This window comes from Vitis riparia, chromosome 15 (assembly GCF_004353265.1).
Source record: "Vitis riparia cultivar Riparia Gloire de Montpellier isolate 1030 chromosome 15, EGFV_Vit.rip_1.0, whole genome shotgun sequence".
Classification (NCBI taxonomy): Eukaryota; Viridiplantae; Streptophyta; class Magnoliopsida; order Vitales; family Vitaceae; genus Vitis; species Vitis riparia.
The window spans coordinates 6,632,068-6,657,493 of NC_048445.1; the positions used below are offsets into that span (position 1 = coordinate 6,632,068).

General features: G+C 29.4%; 2 protein-coding genes and 1 pseudogene across 2 annotated transcripts; 2 read left to right on the top strand and 1 right to left on the bottom strand.

The window, feature by feature from the left end:
- Positions 1-8,332: 8,332 nt before the first annotated feature.
- LOC117931834 (SPX domain-containing protein 3) lies at positions 8,333-11,287 on the top strand. Its single transcript, XM_034852906.1, has 3 exons — positions 8,333-8,641; positions 10,414-10,579; positions 10,667-11,287. Exons 1-3 carry the CDS (start codon positions 8,402-8,404, stop codon positions 11,038-11,040), a joined length of 780 nt encoding a protein of 259 aa, XP_034708797.1. The 5' UTR covers positions 8,333-8,401; the 3' UTR covers positions 11,041-11,287.
- Positions 11,288-20,621: 9,334 nt separating this feature from the next.
- On the bottom strand, positions 20,622-23,138 carry LOC117931906 (annotated as a pseudogene).
- Positions 23,139-24,508: 1,370 nt separating this feature from the next.
- Positions 24,509-24,904, top strand: LOC117931907. Its single transcript, XM_034852980.1, has one exon. The coding sequence runs from the start codon at positions 24,509-24,511 to the stop codon at positions 24,902-24,904; it is 396 nt and encodes a 131-aa protein (XP_034708871.1).
- The last annotated feature ends 522 nt before the right edge of the window (positions 24,905-25,426 follow it).

Sequence of the window (25,426 nt, forward strand, 5' to 3'; positions counted from 1 at the left end):
AATCAACACCATTTAAGTTTGCATTTGTAGTGGAAAATCTTGTAGACATAAAATCTTGAGTAAATGAATGTCTAGAAGTTGAATTAAATTCTATTTGAATAGTACCATCTATATATTGTATAATTTTTGAAGGAGTTGTTAAAGGTTTAATAGGTTTTGGATGGGTTAAATCTTTTAATTCCCATTGACCTCCTTGAGTAATTTCATTCCATTTTAATTTTTTAGGAACAAAAGCTTGAGTATTATTAGGATTATATTGTAATAATAATGTTTCATCTTTGACAAATTGACATATAGCTCTAGGATTTAATTGAGTAGTCATGACTTTATAATATGTCCTATAAATTATTGCTATTGTTTGAGCTTCTTCTACAAAATTCATATTTTTTGTTTTAATATTTAAAGTTAAACTTGAAAGAATACTAGGATCATTTATGTTCATGGAAAAGTTTGGAAAACAATTAAAATAAACGGGACTGTTTGCAAGGTTTGAATCAATCATGTTAAGGATAAAATCAGTAAATTATGTGGACCTAGCATTTCTTAGACAGACAAACACATGAATATCTAAACCTAAACGAAATAAAGGTTTTATTGCAACTTAAACTAATCCTATATGAATATAATTAAATTTCTTTGATGATTAATAGTATTTTGACTTAATAATTGAAGACTTTCTAAATTTTGATTAAGAGAAATAGTTTTTTCTTCGGTTTTAATTAATTATAAGTAAATAAAAGTTCCCTTAAAAAATATTTGAAAACATATAAAATATGTATATTTTAATTATTTTTTAGGGATTATTTTAAATTATAATTGTATAAATATGAATAATGATTAGAAGTAAAGCATTATTAATAAATATTATTTTAAAAAATATTTGGAAACGTATAAAATGAGTATTAAATATTTCAATTTCCTAAATAGATTTTTATTTTCTAAAATATTAAAGAATTATTTTTTAAAATTATCCTCAAAAACTATTTTTGAGAACTATTCTTGAAAATATTCTCATATAGACCCATAAATTTACTAAAATTAATTATGCAATTAAGTGACATTATTTATTGATTATAAGTGGGTTATATTGTATACCTTAGAGAAAGTGATAAAAAAAATGTTAAAAAAATTATTTTCTCTTGATTTTAAAATGAAAAATATATAATTTTTTTTAATTATAATCAAAATAATTTAAAAACTTATGCATTTAAATTATTTAATATTCATATAAAATAGCTAAAATAAGTGAAATAAATTCAAAAATATGTATAAAAAAATAATTAACATTAAATATATATAATTTCGTTTTCCTTTATTCTTTTTTCTTCCTTAATTTATTTCCATCATCTAAAAATAATAAATTTTGATATAATTGATCAACACACTTTTCGCTAGTTTGGGTCAAGTATAATTACGTCCAAATCAAATTTATATTGACTTATTTAATAATATGTTAGTTTTTGAATCAAAATGTATAACACAAATTTAACTTGAATTGGCATATTTAATAATTGTGTTGATTAACTTAATTACAATTTCAAACTATTTAACTCATATTTGATTCATTTTAAATTTATTTTTGAATAAATAAAACAATTAAATCATAAATATGTCTAATTGATACACTAATCATACAAACTTATAAAATGTCTAATTGAGACACTAATCAAATAAATTTATAGAAGACTTGATTTTGTTTACAAGAACCAATTTCTTTACAAATTTTATTTACAAAACTATTTTCAATCAAATTTGGTTAAGAAAACGATTTCATTCAACTGTTTATTTTATTAAAACAAAATTTTATGAGCTATCAAGTGTTGAAAGAGTTCATTTTATATACACCTAATAAATATATACAAAGAAAATATTCAAGAACTAATAAAACTAAGCAAATAAAATATATGCCAAAATAAACTTACAACAAACTCAATATCCCATTTAGAGTCTTTTTGAGCCTCTTTTTCTTCCATAAAACTAACCATCTAAGCATCATAAATTTGTGTTCAGCTAATAGAATACCGATAGAGTATTGAAATGGGCCCATGCAAAAACAAAAAAAGCCCAAAGATAAATATAAAAAAATGTACAAAGTTCGAAATAAATATTCAAACTCAAATTCAAACTTCAAATTTGTCTAATAAATTTCACTAATTAAAATGGAATTAAAAGTAATTTTTAGAAATGAAGGATTTAAATAATTTTTTAATGAGAAGAGGATGAGTCATTTTTGCAAATTAGAGTTGTAGAAATCGTTTTCTTAATAAAATTGTATTGAAAGTATTTTTGTAAAACAATTATTTTCTTTGTAAATAAAATCAAATTCAAATACTTTTGTAAATAAAGTTTAAAAATTCATACTTTTGCTAGTAAAAGCAAGTAAAACTCTTTTTTTTTTTATTGCCAAATTGAGATTTTGTAATAAATTTTTTTGATAGAATAAGTGCAAATAATTTTCTTGAAAATAAAATTCAATCAAATAATTTGTTGCAAATAAATTGAAATCATTTATTCATTTTTTTTTTAATAAGTTGTTTTGAAATTTCTCAATTTTTTTTTAAAAAAATTATATTTTTTAAATTGGTTTGATAAATCAATTTACATAATTCTCTTGTCATTTGTTTTGTGTATTCCTGTAATATGATTTTATTGTCATTTTTGTATATATTGATTTGTGTTCTTAATCTTGGTATTGATGATTAATTAATTAATTGTCATAGTCCCTCCATTCGTTTAGTAAATACGGACTTAGAGGAATGGTATGACTCACCACCATATATTTGTAATAGGTAATTTGACCTTTAAATTCAAACTTAGTATTAGTAAACATGTGTTTTCCAAATAAAGAGTCACAAGGTTTTCTTTCTAAATAACTTGTTCATAATTTTTTTTAAGGTAAATTATTTTCTAAATAATTTGTAAGTATTTTTTTTAATAATAAAAGTAAATGAAATTCTTTTTCTTTTAGATAAAATTATCAAAGTGTAAACTTCTTTTTCAAGCAAATAAAGTCCTTTTAAAATAAAACAAAAATCAAATTGAAAAATCAAGATGGATGTTTTCATGAATAAAATATGAAAAATTGGTTTTCTTTAAATAAAATTGGATAAACTCTTTTGTTTTATGTTATTTATTTAGAAAATCCAAATATTTTAAGACAAATAGAATTAAAGATTTATTACTATTATTATTATTTTTAAGTTATAATAAAATTGAAAAACTTTCCTTTAAATCAAATAAAGAGAAAATCTCTTCTTCAATCAATCTTTTTTTAATAAAATCAAACAATAATTTTTTTTACAAATAAAAAAGAGATTGAGCACTTTTGTAAAAATTCACTTTCCTACTAATAATTTTTTTTTTATCATTAATAAAATTCAATTGAATTTTAATATTTTATAAATAAAGCTATAAAAGTCTTTTTAATTAAAATTTTTGGTGCAAATAAAGTTATAAATTTTTTTAAAATAATAATTTGTATAAATCACTTTTCTTAAATGAAAATAAATTGAAACACTTTTGCAAATAATTCATCATTTTTTATAACAAAATAAATAAAAATTCTTCTTATTGTAAATAAAACCAAATTGATTTTTTTTAATGATTTTTTTAACAATGAGTGTAAATGACTTTCTTGAAAATTCAATACAAATAAAATTGAATGAAATCATTTATTGAAAATAAATTGAAACATTTTGTAAATAAATAAATTAAAATCATTAATTCAAATTTGTTTTTAATAAAATCCTTTGAAATTTCTTGAAAAACTAATTTTTGAAATATATATTTTTAATTAGTTCAATAAATCATTTCATATAATTCTCTTTGTCATTTATTTACCCCGAATCTAGACTCAATTTTCGCAAATATTTCCTTTCCAAATAAGGAGTGGCATAAAGTTTTTTTTTTCTTATTTTGTTTTCTTTTAAAAAATAAACTAAAATAAGTGGCGACTCAACGTCTTTTTCCAAAAAAAAATCAATTTTTCATCAAATAAAAAATGGTTTATGCCATTCCAGTGAGGACACACGTGAAAAAAGTGAGTCCACAATTTTCGTTTTCATATTTTTAATTTGAAAGAGTATTAGATCCTTGTTTTTTGTATTTCAAAATTAATTAAAATTATTGATTTCAAGGAATATTTAGATGAATGTGGATTATGTTTTGGAGTTCTAATTTTAATTGGAATAGATGACAACTAGTTTTATTTTGATTTTTTGGTATGGTAAGAAGTTGAGGTTTGAAATTTTATATTAAATTTATTTCTGCTTTAAATTTTCTATTTTTTTGTGCTATTTATTTCGCATTTGATATTGTTGATGTCTTTTTTTTTTTTTTAAGTAATCAATTCATGACAAATTTTAAATTTTCTTGAAAATAAAAAAATGAATAAAAACAAAATCTATTTCAATCCTATTTAATTTTTTCAACGACAATTTTATTAACTTATAGTAAATTTATTTCTCATTCAAATTGTATAAAATTAAGATAGTTTAATTAATTTTAACAACAAAAGTCACAAAAAAAAATCAAAAAAAAAAAAATAGCTTGATCTATATATATAAATGAATTTAAGTATAATAGTCCAAAGTCAAAAAGGCAAGGGGAAAAATGAATTTTTCCCTTTTTTTTTTTTATTTCTTTCCATTTTTTCCCATATTCCTTGTCCATTAAACTTCATGACTTTGATGGTGTTTGTTTTTTCACTAAATAGAAAAAAAAAATCATAATATTTGATTTTTTCTATTAAGCTAAAAATAATTTCTTGATGTCAATCAATATTAGTAAATTGAATTTATTGATAACAAGTTTACTTTAATTATGTTGGTTAATATTAACAAATTACTTTTAGTTGAATAAAAAAAGTCAAATAACTTGATTTTTTCTATTCAACCAAAAAATAAACAATACCTAAATTTCTTTTAGATCATTTGGTTATCAATTTTAATTGTGAAGATTGGGAGTTCGAGTGGTACAATATTGGTATCTTAGTTTTTTCTATAAAATATTGTTAAAAATAAATAATAAAAATCTATCAAGATTATATTTATTTTCCTTAATTTTTTTTCATTCTCCTTTCCCTCACTTTCATTGTCTCATACTTTCTTTACAATTGAAATAGTAGAGCCTAAAACTTTTCATCAAATAAAACTATATAAAGTTTTAATGGCAAATATTTTTAGATAATTTTATGAGTAATTTTCTTCAAAAACTTTTAGGTCATGTTTGGTACATGGAATAGTAATATTTGTTTCCATTTTAATATTAGATAATAATGGAAAAATAAATAAATTGACAATAATATGGATACACATAATTTAAAATAGTTTTTTTTAATTTTTATTTAAAAAACTCTCAAACTATATATAATTTTTTATTTAATTTTAAAAATCATTTTTTAAGATTTTTTTTTTCTAAACAATAAAAGCTTGCTTGGGTGTGTGATTTAATACCAATATCTGGTTATTGTTTTATAAAAAAAATTTTAAAAACAGAGTAAAATAAATAACAGTTTTTAGAGAATAGGTGTGAAGTTGTTTTCACATATTTTTAAAAAATAAAATGAAAATATAGAGAAATAGGAAAAATAAAATAAAAACCACAAGACCGATATCTTTCTTCTTTCATTCTTTCTCCATCACCCAGTACCATACAAAAAATCTTCAAACATGATGTTCCTTTGAATTATATATGTTTTAAACTTCTTTAAATTTTTTTATTAAGTAAATAAATTCCAAATCAAGCAACACTTAATATAAAAAATTTACTAATTTTTAAAAATAATTTGAAGCACAAAAATCTATTCTATTAGCATTTAAAAGTCATGGAACTCAATATCGATCAAATTAACTAGAAAGTCATAAGTTTAAATTCATTTTGAATGACTTTACACCTAATGCCTTATATTTGCTATCAAGTCTAGTAATTTTTAAAAACAATTTAAAACTCAAATAATGACCCCATAAACACCATAATTTTTTTGGATAAAAATTGATTTAACTCTACTATTTTTCGTTTGTATAAAACAATATTTTTTCAAAATTTTCAATAGAAAAATGAATTTCAAATCAAATGAGACTTTATATTGAATTTATTAATGATTTAATAAATTTTAAATAAAATAATATTAATAATTATTAATGTTTGATTATTATTATTTGTTTTTAACAAAATAAATCAATTATATGCTTCATGAGGATTTTAATGTCCATATTTTTATTATATTTATAACAGAAATATAACTTATGATTTTATTATAATATTAATATTCATATTTATTAAAAACTATTTACTTTTAAATTTATTGGTAATAAAAATTATTTTTATTTTTAATGAGATTTGAATTAAATTTAGTTTATATTCAATCATTGAATTTATAATTTTTTTTACAGAATTAAAATTTAAAAATTATTTTTAAAATAACTTATGTAAATAAGTTTTTGATTTTTATTTCACTTGCACGGAATAAATCAAATACCTCCTACAAGAGGTCAATTAAAATCTAATTTATAAGTGAGATTTCATTTCTATTGAAATAATTTTTTATTCTATTCCCACACTTTTAGTTATTTAAATCTGCGAATAAATGAAAAAAAGAAAAGAAAATAAAAAACAAGATACCTACTTTTTACTCTTCATTTTCGTGTACTAAACACCAAACACGATGTTATTGTACAAAAACAAAATGAATTTCTTGCTTTACTTTTTCACTATCAATGTATTTGAAATAAACTTGGCCATTTTCCTATAAGTCCAGAAAACAAAAGATGAAACACTTGACCCGCTCTTGGAATTTTTTTTTTTTTCATGATTTATTAAAATTTTTATTCCTTTTTATCTTCTGTAATTTTCTCACCAATATAGGTTTGGGCCAGACGATGCACTCAATTAAGGTTTGGGTTATGTATCCCGTATTGGGCCTGTAGTCTGTTGGCTAGGGCTGAGCTTGGTCTGGTTGTCCTCGGGCCTGCATCTACTGGCTCCACTCGTAAACATTGCAGATGATAGTGTGAAGCTTAATTGGTCAGGCATAATTTAAGAATATTCTTGCATACTTGTCATTAACTACATAATTTTTACATATATATTTATGTGTTGGAGTTGGGTTTGGGTGTTCAAGTGGATTGACTCGACCTGACCCAAATAAATGAGAAAATGGGAAAGTAGTTTCTAGAAGTGTCAAAACTACCCAGAAACTATCACTATTAAAAATAAATAAATTTTTTTTTGTCCCTCCCTGTGAAAAGTCTCTCTTCTCTTTCCCTAAAAAACCAAAGAAAGAATATGTTTTCTTTTCTCTCTCGAAAAACGAAAATGAAGAATGCATTTTCTTTTCTCCCTTGAAATAAACAAAAAATAATACGGTACTTATTAAGAAAAAAATCATTTATCTTAAAGTTATACCATTTTCTCTGTGAAACGAAGGTCAAGACTTTTGTGCTGTGAGAAATGAACGATTCTCATATTCGTAGTTCCATTCATGAATTGAGATTACAAATTTCGCTAGTGAAACAACTAATCTGAATCTTGGGGTATTTCAGAAAGTAGTCAAGAAACCTTATTTTTCATTTCTATGAGAATAATATTTTCAATAATTTAATTAATTATGAAGTAAATCTTCATTATATGTCTTGATAAACTTTATCCTATCTTTTTTTAAATATGGAATCATGTTTCATTGTTCAAACAAAAATTTACCTGCAATAGTCGGAAATATTTTTTTAATTTGAATAAATTATATTACAAGATTACTAGAAAATCAATTCTTTCATTTTTTCTTGCATCCAAACACCATTGGAGACAAAATCAACCCGAACAATAGAGCCAATTATACAAGAAAGAGCATTTATAGTTCAAAAATCACATATTCCCTCGCTTGGTTTCTTCCAAAAACATTTTCCTAAACTCAGACAAAATTTTTTTCCCATTTCCCTGGGAGATTCTCCTGGGATTCCCAGGAATCATACCCTTTCTCGAAATCCCATTTTCAAATTCCCATTTCCCCATCACCCACTCCAACCACTATTCTCACACTGCCATACCCTCACCGCCCAATCACATCAGCTTCCAGCCATCCAATGGCCACTCCAAAGCTAGCATTCAGTCACAGATATGTGAGAATAACGCCACTTCAAGCATTGCCAAATTTATTACCAGTCCCAAAAGCCATTTACCAACATTGGTCATAAGTATGACCGTATAGTAACCGAATATGCCGCGAATTCCCTCCTTTCAACGACTTTTTTGTGCTTTTTCTAACAGCCACTTCATCACGCCAAGCATATGCTTTCTAAATATTCTCTCTTTGCCTGATAAAACTCTCTGCCCCCTCCCTCTCCCAATACTGACTCTCCTCACTCTCTCCAGCGATTGTGTTAGAATCTATCACCCCAAGTATTCGATGAAATTCGGGAAGAGATTGAAGCAACAAATTCAGGAAACGTTGCCTGATTGGCGCGATAAATTCCTGGCCTACAAGGATTTGAAGAAGCTGGTGAAGTTGGTTTCGTCTTCTCCGGCGGTGGTGAATGGATCGGCGGTGAAAGCCGAGGCTGAGTTTGTGTACTTGTTGAATAATGAGATCGAGAAGTTTAATGCATTTTTCATGGAGCAGGAGGAGGATTTCATTATCAGGAATAAGGTGAGTGCTGAATTTGTCTTTTCAGGGTTGGAGGAGCTACCAATGATGGTTTAGGATATGAATGCTCCACGACCCGATCATATGGTATTGGGTTGTGACAAAAGTGGGACCCACCCAATATCAACAAGCATTTTTTTGCTTTATTTATTTGAAAATCTGAAAATACCATAGTTCTTAGTAACTTGAGTTTATAAGATAGAAAATTCTAAATCATTGAGGATGAAAAATAACTTAAGTTTAGAGATTATAAGCGAATATATAATTGAAAAGTTAGTCTCATTTTCGAATTTATGCATGAAAGAACAAATTCGGATTCAAGAGTTACTTATGAATTGTAGATGTCATGTTGAAAAATCAGAACATCATGATAATGACAATCATTTTTACGAGATTGTGAAATTACTATTTTTTTCATTTTTTAATCTCAATGTATTTAAAAATTGATCTCTTATTCCTGAAATTAAGAGTTCGAAAATGATATTTAAGAGGTTTTAGGGGTACTATAGGTTTAAAATTATCATAGAAACCTGCTTATCCTTACAATGATGGTAGTTGGTATATGCTTTTGAAAATGGTTCAGAAATTTTAATCTCAAGTTAAAAAATAAGAGAAAAAGGCTTGCTTAATGTGTAGAATTGTTACATCAAATTCATCAACTAAGTGGTAGTATTTCTAAATTCACAAGTTATTGACTTTTGAGGAAAGTTTTGCTATGATATCATAAGATAAAGATCACACGTGAAGAACACACTCTATAATGACCTTAAGTGAGGAATAAGATGAATAATTTTCATTTTGTCACCACTTAGGGAGGTCAAGTGATCACAAGTTTTCAAATAGTAGTGGGTAAGTGTGTTGGCCCAAGGTTAGGCCCATTGGGGATCCAAAACCAAAGCCCATCCATTGGTAGGGTTGGTGCAGTAGCCCAGTTTGCCTTCTAGGTTGTGTTGTTGCGTTGAATGACCTTTATCGGTGGTGCCATTTTTTCTGTTTTAGCTATGGATTAACTTAATAAAATCTTTTTTATTTTTTATTTTGTGGAAATAAGAGTTTAGATTACTTTCTAAAATACCAAAATCTAGATTGGTTGTTTCATTGACGAATTCTCTATCCTAAGTCGTGAATAAAACTATAAAAAATTAAAAACCACTCTATTTTCAAAACACAAATGTTTTAACCTTCATTTTTTACGAAGTAAAATAGATGAAATTTAAAAGAAAGCAGTTTCTTGCAAAAATGCATTCTTTCACACTTTTCTCCAAGAGAGTATGTGAGAGAGAAATATTTATTTTATTTATTTATTATTTTTTATGATTATATGGTGGTAGTTGTCGGATAATTTTAACTCCCGTAAATTGTTTTCTCATTTTTTATTTTGTTAGATCGGTTAGCTTACTTGGAAATCCAAACCCAACTCCATTTGTAAATCATAAATTGACTTAAATTTCTCTTTTATATTAGGATCTTCAAAACTGTTTTTGAATTCCCATTCAAAAGTTTATTAATATAAAACTTTGCTAGAAGATTATTCCTTGGATTCCCTTCAAATTCCAAAAGGTAAAGTATGAGTTAGTTTGTAGATGAGGCACAGAAGTTGAAACAAGTTTCAAGAATCACTTCAGAAACTCAACTACAATACTTCTCTTCACCATTATACTGACTGCCTATTTCATTTTCCTCAATATATATTTATATTCGAGAATGAAGATGAGAGAAGAAGAAGAAGAAGAAGAAGAACATGAGCTCAATAAAATAACATGGCATTAATGCAGGAATTACAACAGAGGATCCAGAGTGTGATCGATAAATGGGGGCTCAATGGCAACCACCCTTCAGACACAAACTATAGAGAGGAAATGGGAAAGATCAGAAAAGATATAGTTGATTTCCATGGCGAAATGGTACTCCTAGAGAACTACAGCAATATCAATTACACAGGTACATACACACGTCTTTGTATCATTTTTTTTAGTAGGAATCTCAAATTAATATATACTGAAAAAAAAGGAAGTGGGGTGTTCTTAGGCTTGGCTAAGATCTTGAAGAAGTATGACAAAAGAACTGGTGGGCTGTTGCGCTTGCCCTTCATTCAGAAGGTGTTACAGCAGCCTTTCTTTACAACAGACCTTGTCTCAAAGCTGGTCAAGGAATGTGAAAGCACCATAGATGCAGTGTTCCCAGCTGTGAAAGAAGAAGGTGGTGTCCATGAAAGAGAACAAGAAGCAATAACAGTGGTTGGTGAAGGAATTTTCAGGAACACAGTTGCAGCACTATTGACGTTGCAGGAGATAAGAAGAGGAAGCTCCACCTACAGTCACTTCTCTCTGCCTCCTCTCATTTTGCCAGACCCTGATCTCATTCAATCCATTCAATTCCACTCTCCCATCCCCATCGTCTGATAGAAAGCAAAAATATCAAAATCATTAAATCACCACTGGTTTTTTTAGCATAGTAGCAGGCATGCATGCCTCAACACTTCCTAGGTTTTTTTTTTTTTTTTTTTTTGGTGGGGATGGGGAGAGGTGGTTGTTACTGCTTGAATATTTGCTAATTTTGCATATTAATGTTTTGTGGGGTAGTAAAGCAAACTCATGACAGGTCGAATAGTTGGTATTTTGTTAAATCAAGTTGATGAATATGGTTTTATATTAATTTCCATATATATATATTTCCCTTCTTAGCACTCTATATCTCATAAACTCATTTACCATTGGATAGACTCTTTCTCATTTCCTATATTTTGACCCATTCAACCATGCTTTTATTTGAGTTTGTTACTAATATATAATTATGACATTAATATAATATAATATAATATATGATGTGGGTTACATCACTATTGCCCTTTTATTTATATATATAAAATATATAAATTAATGAAATCATGTTTTGAAGACTAAATTTTTGTATTTTTTTATTAAAATTGTCTTTTGATGTTGCCATTGATCACCCATGTCCAAAAGACATTTAATTCAAAGAAGAGGAAATAGAAGAACATGGTGGTTATTCATATACTCAATTTCTAGATCTCATGAAGCATGTGAAATCGATAGAAGCTAATAAGCTACGGTCCAGCCCCCACTAGGGGTGGCAATGGGGCGGGTCTTTTCGAGTACCCGTTCTGCCCCGCCCCGATTATATATAAAATTAAATTAAATTTAAATTTTAAAATTAATTTAATTTAAATTTTATTTTATTATTTTTAATATATAGATAATAATGAAATATTTTTAATAAAATAAGTTATAAAAAAATATAATAATTTAATTATTTATAAAATATATTTATTTTAATATAATTAAAAATTTTAAAAGTAATTTTTTTAAAAAAAAGTTTAAAATTTTAAAAAAAAGTTAAACGGGGCGGGTATGAGAATTTATTATACTTGTCCGCCCAGCCCCGTTTAATTTTTTAAATGGGATGGGGATGAAAATTGTTTCAAATAAACGGGGCGGGGTTGGAATGGGGATGACCCATCCTAAATCCGTCCCGTTGCCATCCCTAGCCCCCACGAGAAGGAACCAAGTGAAAACATGGATTTTGATTTTGATTTTGATCAAGGCTTGCTTGATGTATATATACTCTGATATTAATCCTGGTGATTTTCTTGAATAGGGAAGGCGACATTTCCAAGGAAGTGAAATCTGAAAAAAGAATAGATCATTCAGATCTTGGTTGATTTTCCCAGCGGAGGAATTAGAGGAAGGGAAGATTCCTGGGTGCTGAACAATTGAATGCTCATATATTATTTCGGGTCATCAATATTATTTAAGAGCAAAGATAATTTCAAGTTTACTTTTTTTTTTTTTCTTTTTAAGAAAGAAAATTTTGGATTTGAATGAGGACAAATTTGAGCTAAAAAAACTTTAAAAGTAAGAAAGACTTTGGGCAAATTTTGGATTCCATAAAAATAATTTTTTTATTTTTATTATGGTCCTAAACAATAATTTCAACATATTTAATAAATAGAATTGAATTTGATTTATCATTCCTATTATCTGTTTTAATGTTTTAAACATGACCTAAATGTATTTTGATATAATTATATGACACAAATTTATTTTTCAGCTCAAAGTGGCTACCATCATATTTCAAAATAAAATTTTAAAACTTGTGATAATAAGATAATGTAAACTAAATTTAAGTTATATCAAAATAACTTTAAAGATAACAATAACTTATAATTCAATTAATCATAATTATAAATTTATGATTGTGAGTTATAATTAAACTTGTAAGTTATTAATAAATTAATATAAACATGTCTTATTGAGAATTTCAAAATAAAAAATAACAATAATAAAATGTTAAATAATGAAAAATAAACTAAAATAAATAGTTATTATTTAATTAAATTATAAAAATAAAAAAATTTAAAATAAAAAATAATAATAATGAAATATTAGATTAATGAAAAATAAATTAAGGTAAATAGTTGTTATTTAGTTATATTTCAAAAATAAAACAATTTCAAATTTCAAAATAAAAAATAAAAATAATATTGGGTGTGAGAGCGTGGATGGCTGAGAATTTTAGAATTGTAGAGGGTGTGCGAGTGTGGAAGGTACATGGAAATAAAAATAATAATAATCCAATGCTAAACTAATGAAAAATAAATTAGTATAAACATGTCTTGTTATTTATTTAAATTTTAAAAATAAAAATTATTATAATCGAATAATTGTTATTTAATTAAAAATTAAATAATAATAATAATAATAATCTAAAATTAAAAAATAATAATAATAATCTAATATTAAATTAATAAAAAAAATTAATACAAAATAAAAAAAAATGCTATAATAAGGGTTTATGGGTTCAATAAAAACCACGATTGGCTTTACCTCACTTCTTCAAGAAAATCAAAGTCTTATTAAATATATTTAATATTCTTAGTTTTATGTGGGATAAATGATTTTTATTTCTTTTGAATTACTAAGATAACATAATATCATAGAAAAAAAACTATATATATAGAAAAAGAAAAAAAATACATATTAAAATTTAAAAACTCTTATACAAAGAAATCTCTACACCACCATGAAATCTATTGTAAAAAAAAAAATGAAAATATTTGCTACACTCTAACAATATAAACCATTGACATACAATACTAATACACTAATTTTTATTTTATTTTTTTATTTCTTTCATTTGCTCAATATATCTCCTCTTAATTAAAGTTGAGATATACTTGTCCTTTATTTTTAACAATTTTAATTTTGTCATTTAATTTTAAGAATAAAAAATAGAAATTCGTTGGTAATAAAATTTACAAAAATAAATACAAATATATCCAAGAAAATATTTGATGGCTTAAAACATTTTTTGATAGATTGAAATTTGTTATCAAATTTTATTATTAAGTTTTGAAGTTGGAAAAATATAATGTTTTACAACTTAAAAAAACTTGGTACATATCGATTCCAACACTTAATTTCAAAAATAAAAAATTAATTTTTAAATATCTTCATATAAAAATGCAAAAAGAAATCCACAATTTTAGAAAATGACCACATGGTGTCTTTTGACTTTTCAACATGATATTTATAAATGTTCAATAATTATTGAATCTGAATTTATTATTTGATGCATAAATTCGATAATGAGATTAATTTTTAATTAGATATTCGCTCATTATCTCTAAATTTAAATTATTTTTCATCCTCGGTTATTTTATAATTTTTCTCTTATATTCAAGTTAATAACACTTGATATGATGATACCATGCTTTTCAAATAGGGAAACACTATTTCCTTGAAACTTCACTTGCACGAGGACACTCAACATCCCGAAAAATAATATATACCCTTGGGACGGAAAGGAGGAATTTAATCCTTCATCTTCTTTACTACGATTCCAAGCAAATGAAATTATTTTGATTAAAGCAAGTATTAGGGTGGGTTAATCTAAATTCATATGTTGCATGAAATATATAGTGTAAATATACTCAAACATTTATACATGTGATTTAATGTTTAAAATAAATATATATAATGTTGAAATATTTTGTTATGACTAATCTTTTATAACTATGTTTTACAATGATTTTGGTTTAAATGAAGCTCTTATGTGTTTATTGACATCTTATTGAAAATTAGAAATAAGGATTATTTAAATTTATTTCCATTTTCATCCAAAATAATAATAATAAAAGTAAATAAAGGGAATCATCCCTTTATTAAATTAATTATATTAAAAATGTATATATATACTAAAAAGAAGAAAAGAAAAATAAATTAAATCAAATTATTTCTTTATATATTATTTATATAATATTAAGGGATGGGGATAACACATTATCCAAACTCAATTGGTGTTTTTTTTTATTATTATTATTTAAAAAAAAAAAAAACATATTTCAAACCTTTTTATATTTTTGTCCAACTTATCTCATTAACGCAAGAAAAGCCAAATAGGGAAGATATCTTCTGGCTTGATCATAGACCTTCAGATTTCGCTGAAGGTTTTTTTTCTGCCTTAATATATCTATATATTCGGTTTAAAAAATATTTTGTATGAAATAAGATGCAATATGAAAAATCAGTCCATTCATTCTATCGTCCTTCAGGAGCATTTGCAGAAAGAATCAATTATTATTTTTTTGACCGTTCAATCCTCTCCCTGGTGTCCATCACCGCCTTAAATCACTTTTTGCCACTCGACACAGCTGTAGCGCCTTCCGCACGCTCCTAATCATTGGTAGTTTTCGGCTGTTGTGGTTGTGGTGAGTGCCCCGCACTCTCCCCCTGCGCGTGGCATTTTGTCGTCGCAAAAGAATTCAAGTTACAATTGTTGGACTCCGGACCCCTGTCCACTCGGTAATTAGTCGCCGTCTCCGTTGCGAGCAATTGATGGCATACACTGTTCGTCGCACATATTTAAATTGTGTATTAGGGTTTTATTTTTTTATTAAATTAGGTATGGCCGCGTATCTTTATTAAATTAATTAATGCCCCCATGACACACATATAAGATATACAAAATTAGAATAAATATTAGTTGAAAATAAAATAAAAAATTATTTGAAGTCTTTATCATGACACTAAGAAACAATCGATTCAATAATTTTATATCAAAAACAATAAAAAATAAGGTTTAAGAGAGAGTAAAATTAATATAAAATCAGTCCATTCATATAAGTTAGGTTTTTTTTGATATAGAGTTATTATTATTTTTATTATTTTTGTCTTTGATATTGTGTTATTTACAGTTTTAAAAAAATTTTATCCTCTTCAAAACTAAAAATATTATATACATTTATTAATTCCTTACAAAACAAGTACAACCACATGCAAGCAGTCAACAGATGATTAATGGATTTAGAGAAAATTTAAGGCATCGAGACCGTGACTTGGCTCACTAAAAGGAGAAACCAACGTTTAACTTCCAACCTCGCAAACTGATTTAACTTCCAACCAATCCTGTGGAAAAACGGTAGTGCACGCCCCAGCGATATACTTCTCAAATTGAGAAGCACGCCCGGCGATATACTTCTCAAATTGAGAAGGTTTTATATAAACTAATATATATGCCCACAAATGCTAAGAGCTACTGCCAGCCATCGGAAAGGAGCTCTTAAGAGCTAAGAGCTACAACTGCATCTACACTTCATGGACAGACGACAACGGTATGCCCCTCGTTATTGAGAAGGCTTTTGTGTATTTTTTTTATTTTATTATTGAATTTCATTAATAACTTGTTGATTAAACACTCAAACTAATTTCATTTTCTTGGCATCACAGCGAGCAAAAGCAAGGATTTAATTCCTTCATAAAGCAAGATCAAGGATCAAGTGAATCCCTTGAGATCCAAGTTTTTTTCGGCTACCTTTTAATATTGGGTGTCCTCCTCTCAGTGAAATATCAAGCGTCAGCATTTCCTTATTTGAGGAACATAAATGAATTATATATATTTTTGTTATTGTTATTTTTATCTATGTTGGAACCATTATTGTTGGTAAAAAGCTTGGGCCCATTCGACTCCTCTTTGCCACAATTGCCCCAATCTTACTCTTCTTCATTTTAGTTCCAGAATTAGGATGGCCGGCGCTTGGTCTATGGGTCATCCTTGCAGCAAAAATGGCATGGGACTACTTACCGCATCTATATCATTCGTTTGGTTCATGGATCATCATTGCAGCAAAACTGGCATGGGACTACTTACGGCAACTATATTATTATCTTCGTTCCCAAGCAAGTCATGTATCCAACTCATTTGCCACACTCATGACTCGTAATTCCACATCTGTAGAGGAATCGCAAGAGCCTCCGGTTTAGACTCCATTTCTCCTATTTGAATACCAGGTCTGATGCTCAAAACACTTCAAGAGATACTGATCAACAGCCTTGAGGAGATCTTGTGTAATACCCATTTCAATTTCTACTGCTCTGGCGTATGTAAATCCATTAAAACAAAAATAGAAAGATCAGTAAATAAAAAACGGTCACTGAGCAGAAAATTTTTTTGAAAGAGGAATAAGAAATCATCTGAGCTCATCATCAACTCCAACCGCTCTTCTTTCTCCTCAACAGAAACTATCCGTCTCAAAGATTTTTAACTTTATACTAAACAAAATAAAGGTAAATAAGACATATTTGCACATGAACACTAAACAACAGATGTGTCTTCAAATTAACAACTAAGCAGCATAAATTTTCAAGCCTCTAAAAAGAGCATCATCAGCCTAAAAACCCCCCGAAAAACCATTGCAATATTCCAAAGAAATTTACTTTTTCTTTCTTTCCTAAACTTTGAAGACAACCAGACAAAGATCCCCAATTTCAGCAATCAAAACCAACAAAACTCAACATACTCTAGCCCAATTTCGAAAACCCCACACTGAAAATGAGACTGACTGGCCGGAGATTATGAGAGATCGCCGTCGGCGAGATATTGAGAGAAAGATCGAGATTTCGTAGTGGGAGCCGGGAGGGAGTGTTGACGCAGTTGACCACACGGCCCCTCAGCGCCTGAAAGGACAGTGGTTCTAGATGTTTAAAAAACCTGAAGTAGAAACAATAAATAAATAAAATAATTCCGATTTAATTACGGTTAAGGTAATTAAATTTCAAGTTTAATTTTGGAAATAATTTATGATTAATATGATGGATTTTTAGGTTCCATTTAGTTGGTCGGATTGGCAAATAGGAATTATATATCTCAAAAAAATTTACCAAAAAAATAGATATAACCAGATTTAATGATTTAAACTCTTGCATTTGGATAAGTCATTAAAGATTTAGTGATTTTAATGTTTTATTTTTGGGTAAGATAGAGAAGTAAAAAATGATATATATTTCCATTCGGTATATTATAGAATTAAAAATAAAATACTAATTCATAGTAATAATTTTCTATTCAATCTAGTGTATGGATTTTTTAAGTACAACACATACAATTATTATATCATTTTTAATAAAAGATAAATAATAATTAAATATAGATGCACAATCTATTAGATTTTACATTATAAAAATGATTGGAAAAAATTAGTTTATCAAAATTATATATATATATATATATATATATACATAAAAGAATATATCTTATTATTATTCAATTTTTTTTATTAGAAAATTTATTCTTCCAATAAATGCATTTTGTTAGGTACACGTAAGTGATACTAATGTGTAGACTTTAATTCTAAGTATTTGAAAACTCTAATAATGGATGCAATTTTTTGTAATCTAGAGAAAACTATTCTTTTAAGGAATCATGTTTTAAATAGGCGTTTAAATGCATTACTTATAATAAATTGAACGTGGTGTTAACAAATATCATTAATTAAAATAATATATAAAAAAACATAATATACCAATAGTTAAGTTAAAAATATAATATTAATAGTAATATCTGTAATAGATATATAGAATATATTATCCAATAATATTTTATTATATTAATAAATAAATTGAATTTTTATACTAATTTTAGGTATGTGAATATATTAATATTTTATAAAAAATATTAATAATGTCATGGAACCACAACAAAACCATTACAATGAAATATATATAAATTATTGATATGAAATTTAATGAAATTAAATAATTAATATAGATTAATATTGAATGTACACTTTGAAAATTTATATTTTTAATTGGTGCATTAAATATTATTACTGAATATTACAAATTATGTCATATATCACAAAGTTATACTTTTGTTGCATATTTTTGTCATCTTTGTGCTGCTAAAACACTTGCACTGCTGGTTTTCAAATGTATGAATAAGATAGAAATTAAACTCATATTTATTAGGTTTTTTTTTTAAAAGTTTTTATGAATGATATGATATTCAAGAGTGTGTGAGGTTATAAAACTAGCATAAATAGTTTAGTTAGAATATATACATCATCCTATATGATATAAAAATATTATACTTATTGTTAATATACTATTTATAATTATAATATTTATAAAAGTATAAATCATGTACACCATTTTATATTAAATTAGGTATTGATTAAAAAATAATTTGTTTTTTTATCTTGAATTTTATCTCTTAATTAATTTAATTCATTATTATTAAAAATAGAAAAATAATTTAATTTTATTCGCTTTTCTCTTTCTACCATAAATAATAAATATTTAAAATATGAATAATTTTATTTCTTTTTAATTTTTAAACTAATTTTAGTAGATAAACTTGAAAATTAAAAAATATTTATTCTTTGATTTAAAATTTAAATATAAAAGGAATAACTTTTTTTTTAAAAAAAATAAATTTTAAATTTTATAATTAATTGATATAAATTGATTTTCAAGACACAATTGAGGATTGAGATAAATAATTTTATTATTATTTAATTTAAAATAAAATTGTAATGATTTGTATACTAAATTTTTTATTTATTAATTATAAATAATAAAGAAATAATGTAATTCGGAAAAAAAAAAATGAGATGACATTTTCCATGTACATAAAATAAGCTCTTTACTTTGTTTATATTTTTAATATTCATTTAAAATAATATAATTATGTGGACCCCGCATTTCTACACATGCACTTATTTTTGTTTTATTTTTAAAGGGAAAGCAAAATAAGAAAGAAAACCCTAAGTGTGACTCCTTATTTGGGAAAAAACAGTTTGTGAAAAACTAAATTTTGGTTCGAGCGTCAAGTTATTTATTGGGAAGGTACGATGAAGATCGTAACAGCCTTCTAAGCCTTAAAATGGGTCTCTACTGAATATGATGAAGCAGACATGACAATTAAATAGTATAGAGGATAGTAAAAGTGATAGTGAGAGCGTACCTTAACAGCAAACACTAATACGCTATCATAAAATGGGGTTAGTGCACAATAATGAACAACAAGTATGTCACACATGTCACTAAACAAAGTAAGAAATCATTACTAACAGATATTGCATTTTACTCAAATTTATTTATTTTTAGAAGACATCAATGATATTAGGCCCCCACCGAAGCCCAATTTATTTTTGCATGAATCAATTCCATAAATTCCATCATTTGGAATTACAAAATTAAATTCATACTTATTTTAAAACATTTAAAAATCAAAGAAGATGTGAAAAATGTTTGCCGAAAAGAAAATGACAACAAATTTTATTGAAAAAAATAGGATTTTTGGTAAGCCTAAACAATTCTAAGGATGAAAATTTGAAGAGTTAAAATTATTTGAAAAAACCAGAATTTGGAAAATTATTTGCAAATCGGAGTTTGGGAAATTATTTTTAAAATCGAGGATGAAGAAATGGAAGAATGACACGTGGCCTAAAGGTGGCCATGCATAGGTGTAGAAGTGGGAAAGATGGTGAGGGATAACCACATAGCAGTGAAGTCTTGAGCGCTACTATGTCTGCTCTACCATTAGCTCATCTTCATTTGAATCACACAGACTTTTTTGCATGGACCAACCATCTAAGTGCATCACCACCATAGCCAACTTGCCCACCATGAGGACCATTTGTCTGAACTCCATAATTTCTAGAAGCCTGTGATGGATCATATTTTCATGATGCATTTCCATACCCTGAATTCCCATTAGCATCATCGTAGCCACTGCCACTCCCCCATAGCTCTCCCCAGCCAATGCCACTAATTGAAGCAAAACTAATATCTGCATAGACTATAATCAATGTAGCCACCACAAATGCACACATCAAAAGAGCCTTAGGCTTTTCCATAAATGACCAACTTTGACTGCGTGTAACAAATATGAGAGCTTGGCTGATAATGCTAACTTGCAGATATATAGTAGATGAGATATCCTCAATACTCTTTAGGGTATCACATGGAAGTGGGTCTGAAAGAAAGATGTACCATCTATAGCCCAGTAAAATAAGATAGTAACTAAAACAAGATATGTGCCAATGACAACGCCAGTTGCAAATATTTCATCGAGCTTCCAACTGTCTGGTTTTGGAGATGGCTTGACCCAATCTTTGGAAATGGTCATGATGGTCCCATCATTTAGTATAGCAATAATCAGAACCCTAAATGGTGGGAAGTCATATTCCCATATCAATGCTAGGGGCACGAAACCAAGCACAATCCTTATGGTTATAGAGACGGCATATATTGTATAATTCTTCATTTTCTGGAATATAACTCGACTAGTTAAGACAACGTTGATAATCACACTTAAACTAGGTTCTGTTAAGGCAATATCAATAGCACTCCTTGTAGCGTTTGTAGCATTCACCACAACTATTCCAATATCTGCTTTCTTCAGCGCATGCGCATTATTCATGCCATCTTTAGTCATTCCGCACACATGCGTTTTTTCTTGTAGAATTCTCACAACTTCATACTTATGTTTAGGGAATACACCAACAAATCCATCAGCCTTTTCAATAAGCTCATCCATTGGGAGAACTTCGCTTTCATCTTTCTCACGTCCCAACAATGATGAAGAGGGGTACATGTTTGTTCCCATTCCTAGTCTACGACCTATCTCCTTTGGGATTACCAACCGATCACCTGTAATCATCTTAACACAAACCTCAGGGTTAAGCACCCTACGAATGGTTTTAGCACTATCATGTCTTGGAGGATCAAACAAGGGCAACAACCCACAAAATGTCTAAGGACCTCTAGGATTTTCCTTAGTTTGTTCTGGAACCTCCTGATATCCAACCCCAAGAGATCGCAAACCCCTTTCAGCAAACTTGTCAATAATGGCATGGACTTTTCTAACAATTTCTTCTTTCTCTTAGCAGAGATTTAGAATCTATTCAGGAGCTCCTTTGCTGGCCCGAATCCAATTACCATTAGAGTCAATGTAAGTAATTGTAGTACGCTTGTCCACAAGATTGAAAGGCGGAAAATGCATTTCTGTGATGTTTGCAGGTGCCTCCTTTTCGAACTAGCATCAATAACTTTCCCTTGCAACCAAGTTATAGGCTTGGCATATTGGAATTAGTAGGCCATGTAGAAAAAAGAGCCAACTCTGTGGAGGCCTTATCCCACGTGCCCACCCATGAATATGTCCACGCGTCTATCCACGTGGCATTATCCTAACTGGGCCATGTGGCAATTCTTTATCACTACTCGGACAACCTTCAAGGCACTCGGGGGAACATTCTGTCCGGACCATTTGTGCCACTAAACGGCCTGCATCCTCTTGATAGCCTCAAATCTTCTTTGATATGCGAGGCCCTGGTTAGCTGACACCAGATTGACTGATGTGATCCTTCCCATCCTCAAGTCTACTTCAGTAGATAGACACGTCAAGTCTCAGGTCATCAGCAAGATTGACGAGACGACTAGCTACGTCATGACGCGCCGTCTGACACAACCCCCAGCCATCTTGTAAATATGATGATTGCCCTGTCACTACTGCGCAATCATCACTACAATGACCAGCTCAACACTATTGAGCCCCTCTCCACATTTGAACACTATAAAAACCCCATTGTAATAGAACATAGGAGGGGCATTGTAAGTCCTATTCTCTCTTTCTCTCTCTCTCTCTCTCTCTCTCTCTCTCTCTCTCTAAGGGTTTCCATTCTTCCTAACGTTTGACTTGGGCTTCAGAGGGTATGTCCGGACAACCCGTCCAGACATTTTTGTGCAGGCAAGCAGGAAGTCTAGATTCCATCATTTGAACGAGAGCTCTCACTGTCACCTCAGAGGGAGGAATCCATCCTCAGTTGACCTAGCCTCAACATTGGCGTTGTATGTGGGAATCCGATAAGAAAAATGTCAGCACCCTCAAGAAGTTAATGGTCAGCCATGGGTAGCGAAAACTACTTTGACTAGCGTGAAGTATGGAAAGACGTCAGCGAGAGAGTGAACGACAAGTGCAAGCCATGCTCTAGGAAACAAGGAGACTCAGGAAAGAGAACGAAGTGTTGCGAATTTAGGTGTCTTCATCAGGCCCTCCTCTTAGCCGACAGCTAAGGAGTCAGCGAACGAATTCCAAGCAAAACGATGAGGCAACATACCTTGGGAATGCAGAGTTTCCCTCTGATGAACAAGAAGTACAGCTTGAGGAAAGACCCCCACCAGCCTGTCACGTGCCACATGATGAAAGCTCTGACTCCACTCGCATCTTAGTGAAAAGGAGGCACGATAGGAAACTCAATTATCAGATGCGATGTGCTCAAGGCTAAGGCCTCATATGCTCTGTGTGGGGAAGCCACGTGTAGTGACAACCCAGGAGGCATATCCTGGCCCCTCAACTGCACCAATCATAGCGGACTGGCTCCCCCATCCGCCAGTACAACAACCAATGAGGGATCTAGTAAGCAGGGGTCTCCCTGATTCTGTTAGTAGGCGACCGGATGACATGCTCTCCACGCCTTTTAACCCCCACATCATCAACTACGAGCCCCTAAAAGGGTTCATGGTTCCAAAATTCTCTACATATGATGGAACCAACAATCTATTTGACCATGTCATGCACTATAGGCAACTCATGACCCTTGACATAGGGAATGACATGCTACTGTGCAAGGTCTTTCCAACCATCCTCCAAGGCCAGACTCTTTCGTGGTTCCACCGCCTCTCGATGAATTCCATGAATAACTTTTGAGATTTATCGGAGGCCTTTGTGGGACAATATCTGTGCTCAACACGGCATAAGAAAAACACCAGTACCCTGCAAAACATAAAAATACAGGAAAATGAATCATTGCAAGAATCTGTAAAGCGGTTTAGGCAAGCTGTACTCCAAGTGGAATCCTACAGCATGGATGTTGTCCTACAAATCTTTAAAAGGAGTATTTACCCAAGTACACCCTTATTTGAATCTCTCGCCAAGAAGCTTCCAACGACTATGAATGATTTGTTCAAACAAGCAAACAAATACTCTATGCTCAAGGATGACGTTCGCACAACTACTTAACAGGTCATGGTCACCAATCGACCTGCCAAAAACGACTCAACCAAGAGCTCCAAAACCATGAGCCAACGAAGACAATCGAGTAAGGGGCAAGAATGATAGCAGCAGTCAAACCAATCCAACCTCACACCCCTCAACATTTCATACGAGAAGCTCCTCCCTGTGATCCGCGAGCTATTTAATTTCAGATGGCTAGAGCCAATAAAGACGGATTCGGCTAAGAGGGACCGGAATAGAAAGTGTGTCTATCATAAAGAACATAGTCACACCATGAAACAATGTAGAAGCCTCCACTACTTGGTGGAAAAATTAATAAGATTCGAACATCTGAAATAGTACGTCAGCTTGGAAGAAAAACGTGGGGAGGTAGCCCAGAATCTGACCACCACAACGCCCACAACTTCAGCGGCTCCTAGAGCCATAATCAACTACATTCATGGGGGACCCATTGATGAGGAATACAACTTTAAATGGAAGAGGTAAAGGTTACTTCGAGCCACCTCTGTATGAGAACGAGTTAGTTCCATCCAACCCGAATTGGCTAATGGGGGCATGCGCCCAATAGATGAGGTAATCACCTTTCCCCCAATAGACCCCAATCGGGTGTTACAGCCACATCAAGACGCCCTCATTCTAACACTAGGGATTAATGATTTCGATGTAAGACGGATTTTGGTTGATCCAGGCAGTTCAGCTAACCTGTTACAGTTGTTTGCATTTAAACAGATGGGGTTCCCATCACCAGCTCTAGAAAATCCTAGGCGAATACTGTTAGGATTCAATGGAGTTTCTACCACATCTCTGGGTGATGTCGTGTTACCTGTCCAAGCCGGGCCAGTTATCCTGAACGTACAATTTTTTATGGTTGAAGACTTGTCCCTGTTCAATGCCATCATGGGGCGCACATGGCTACATGACATGAAGGTCATTCCCTCTACATATCACTAAATGGTGAGTTACCTAACCGAAGATAGATAGATCAACCTCTATGGAAGCCAGTTGGCAGCACGCTAGTGTTATCAGGTAGCACGCGAGTTCGGGTCCATCAATGATAACGAACCACCCACAAAACCAATGGGTGCAACGGAACAATAGCAATTACAAAGCTCAATGGAGAGAAATCTGTTGGCGACTGACCTCTTACAGTCCATACATTTCTCAGAGGAAAGTGATCACTTTACCTATGCTAGCTAATTGTAGAAAAAATAGAACTAAAATTTTTGCAACCCTCTTTTCAAATTTCCAATCACTATTCTTATCTTTCCTAATTCATTTTCTATATTCCCAAAAAATCTAATAAAGATTAACACCACAAAAATCAATCAAGGCATGTATAAGTTGAGCAATTTTGGGAAGTTACACTTACAGAATATATATATTGTTAGCCCAAGGGTTCTCCTAATCAGGTTTTGATGATAACAAATTATGGTTGAGTTACTAATTAGTTTGAATTGTAAAAAATGTATTAAT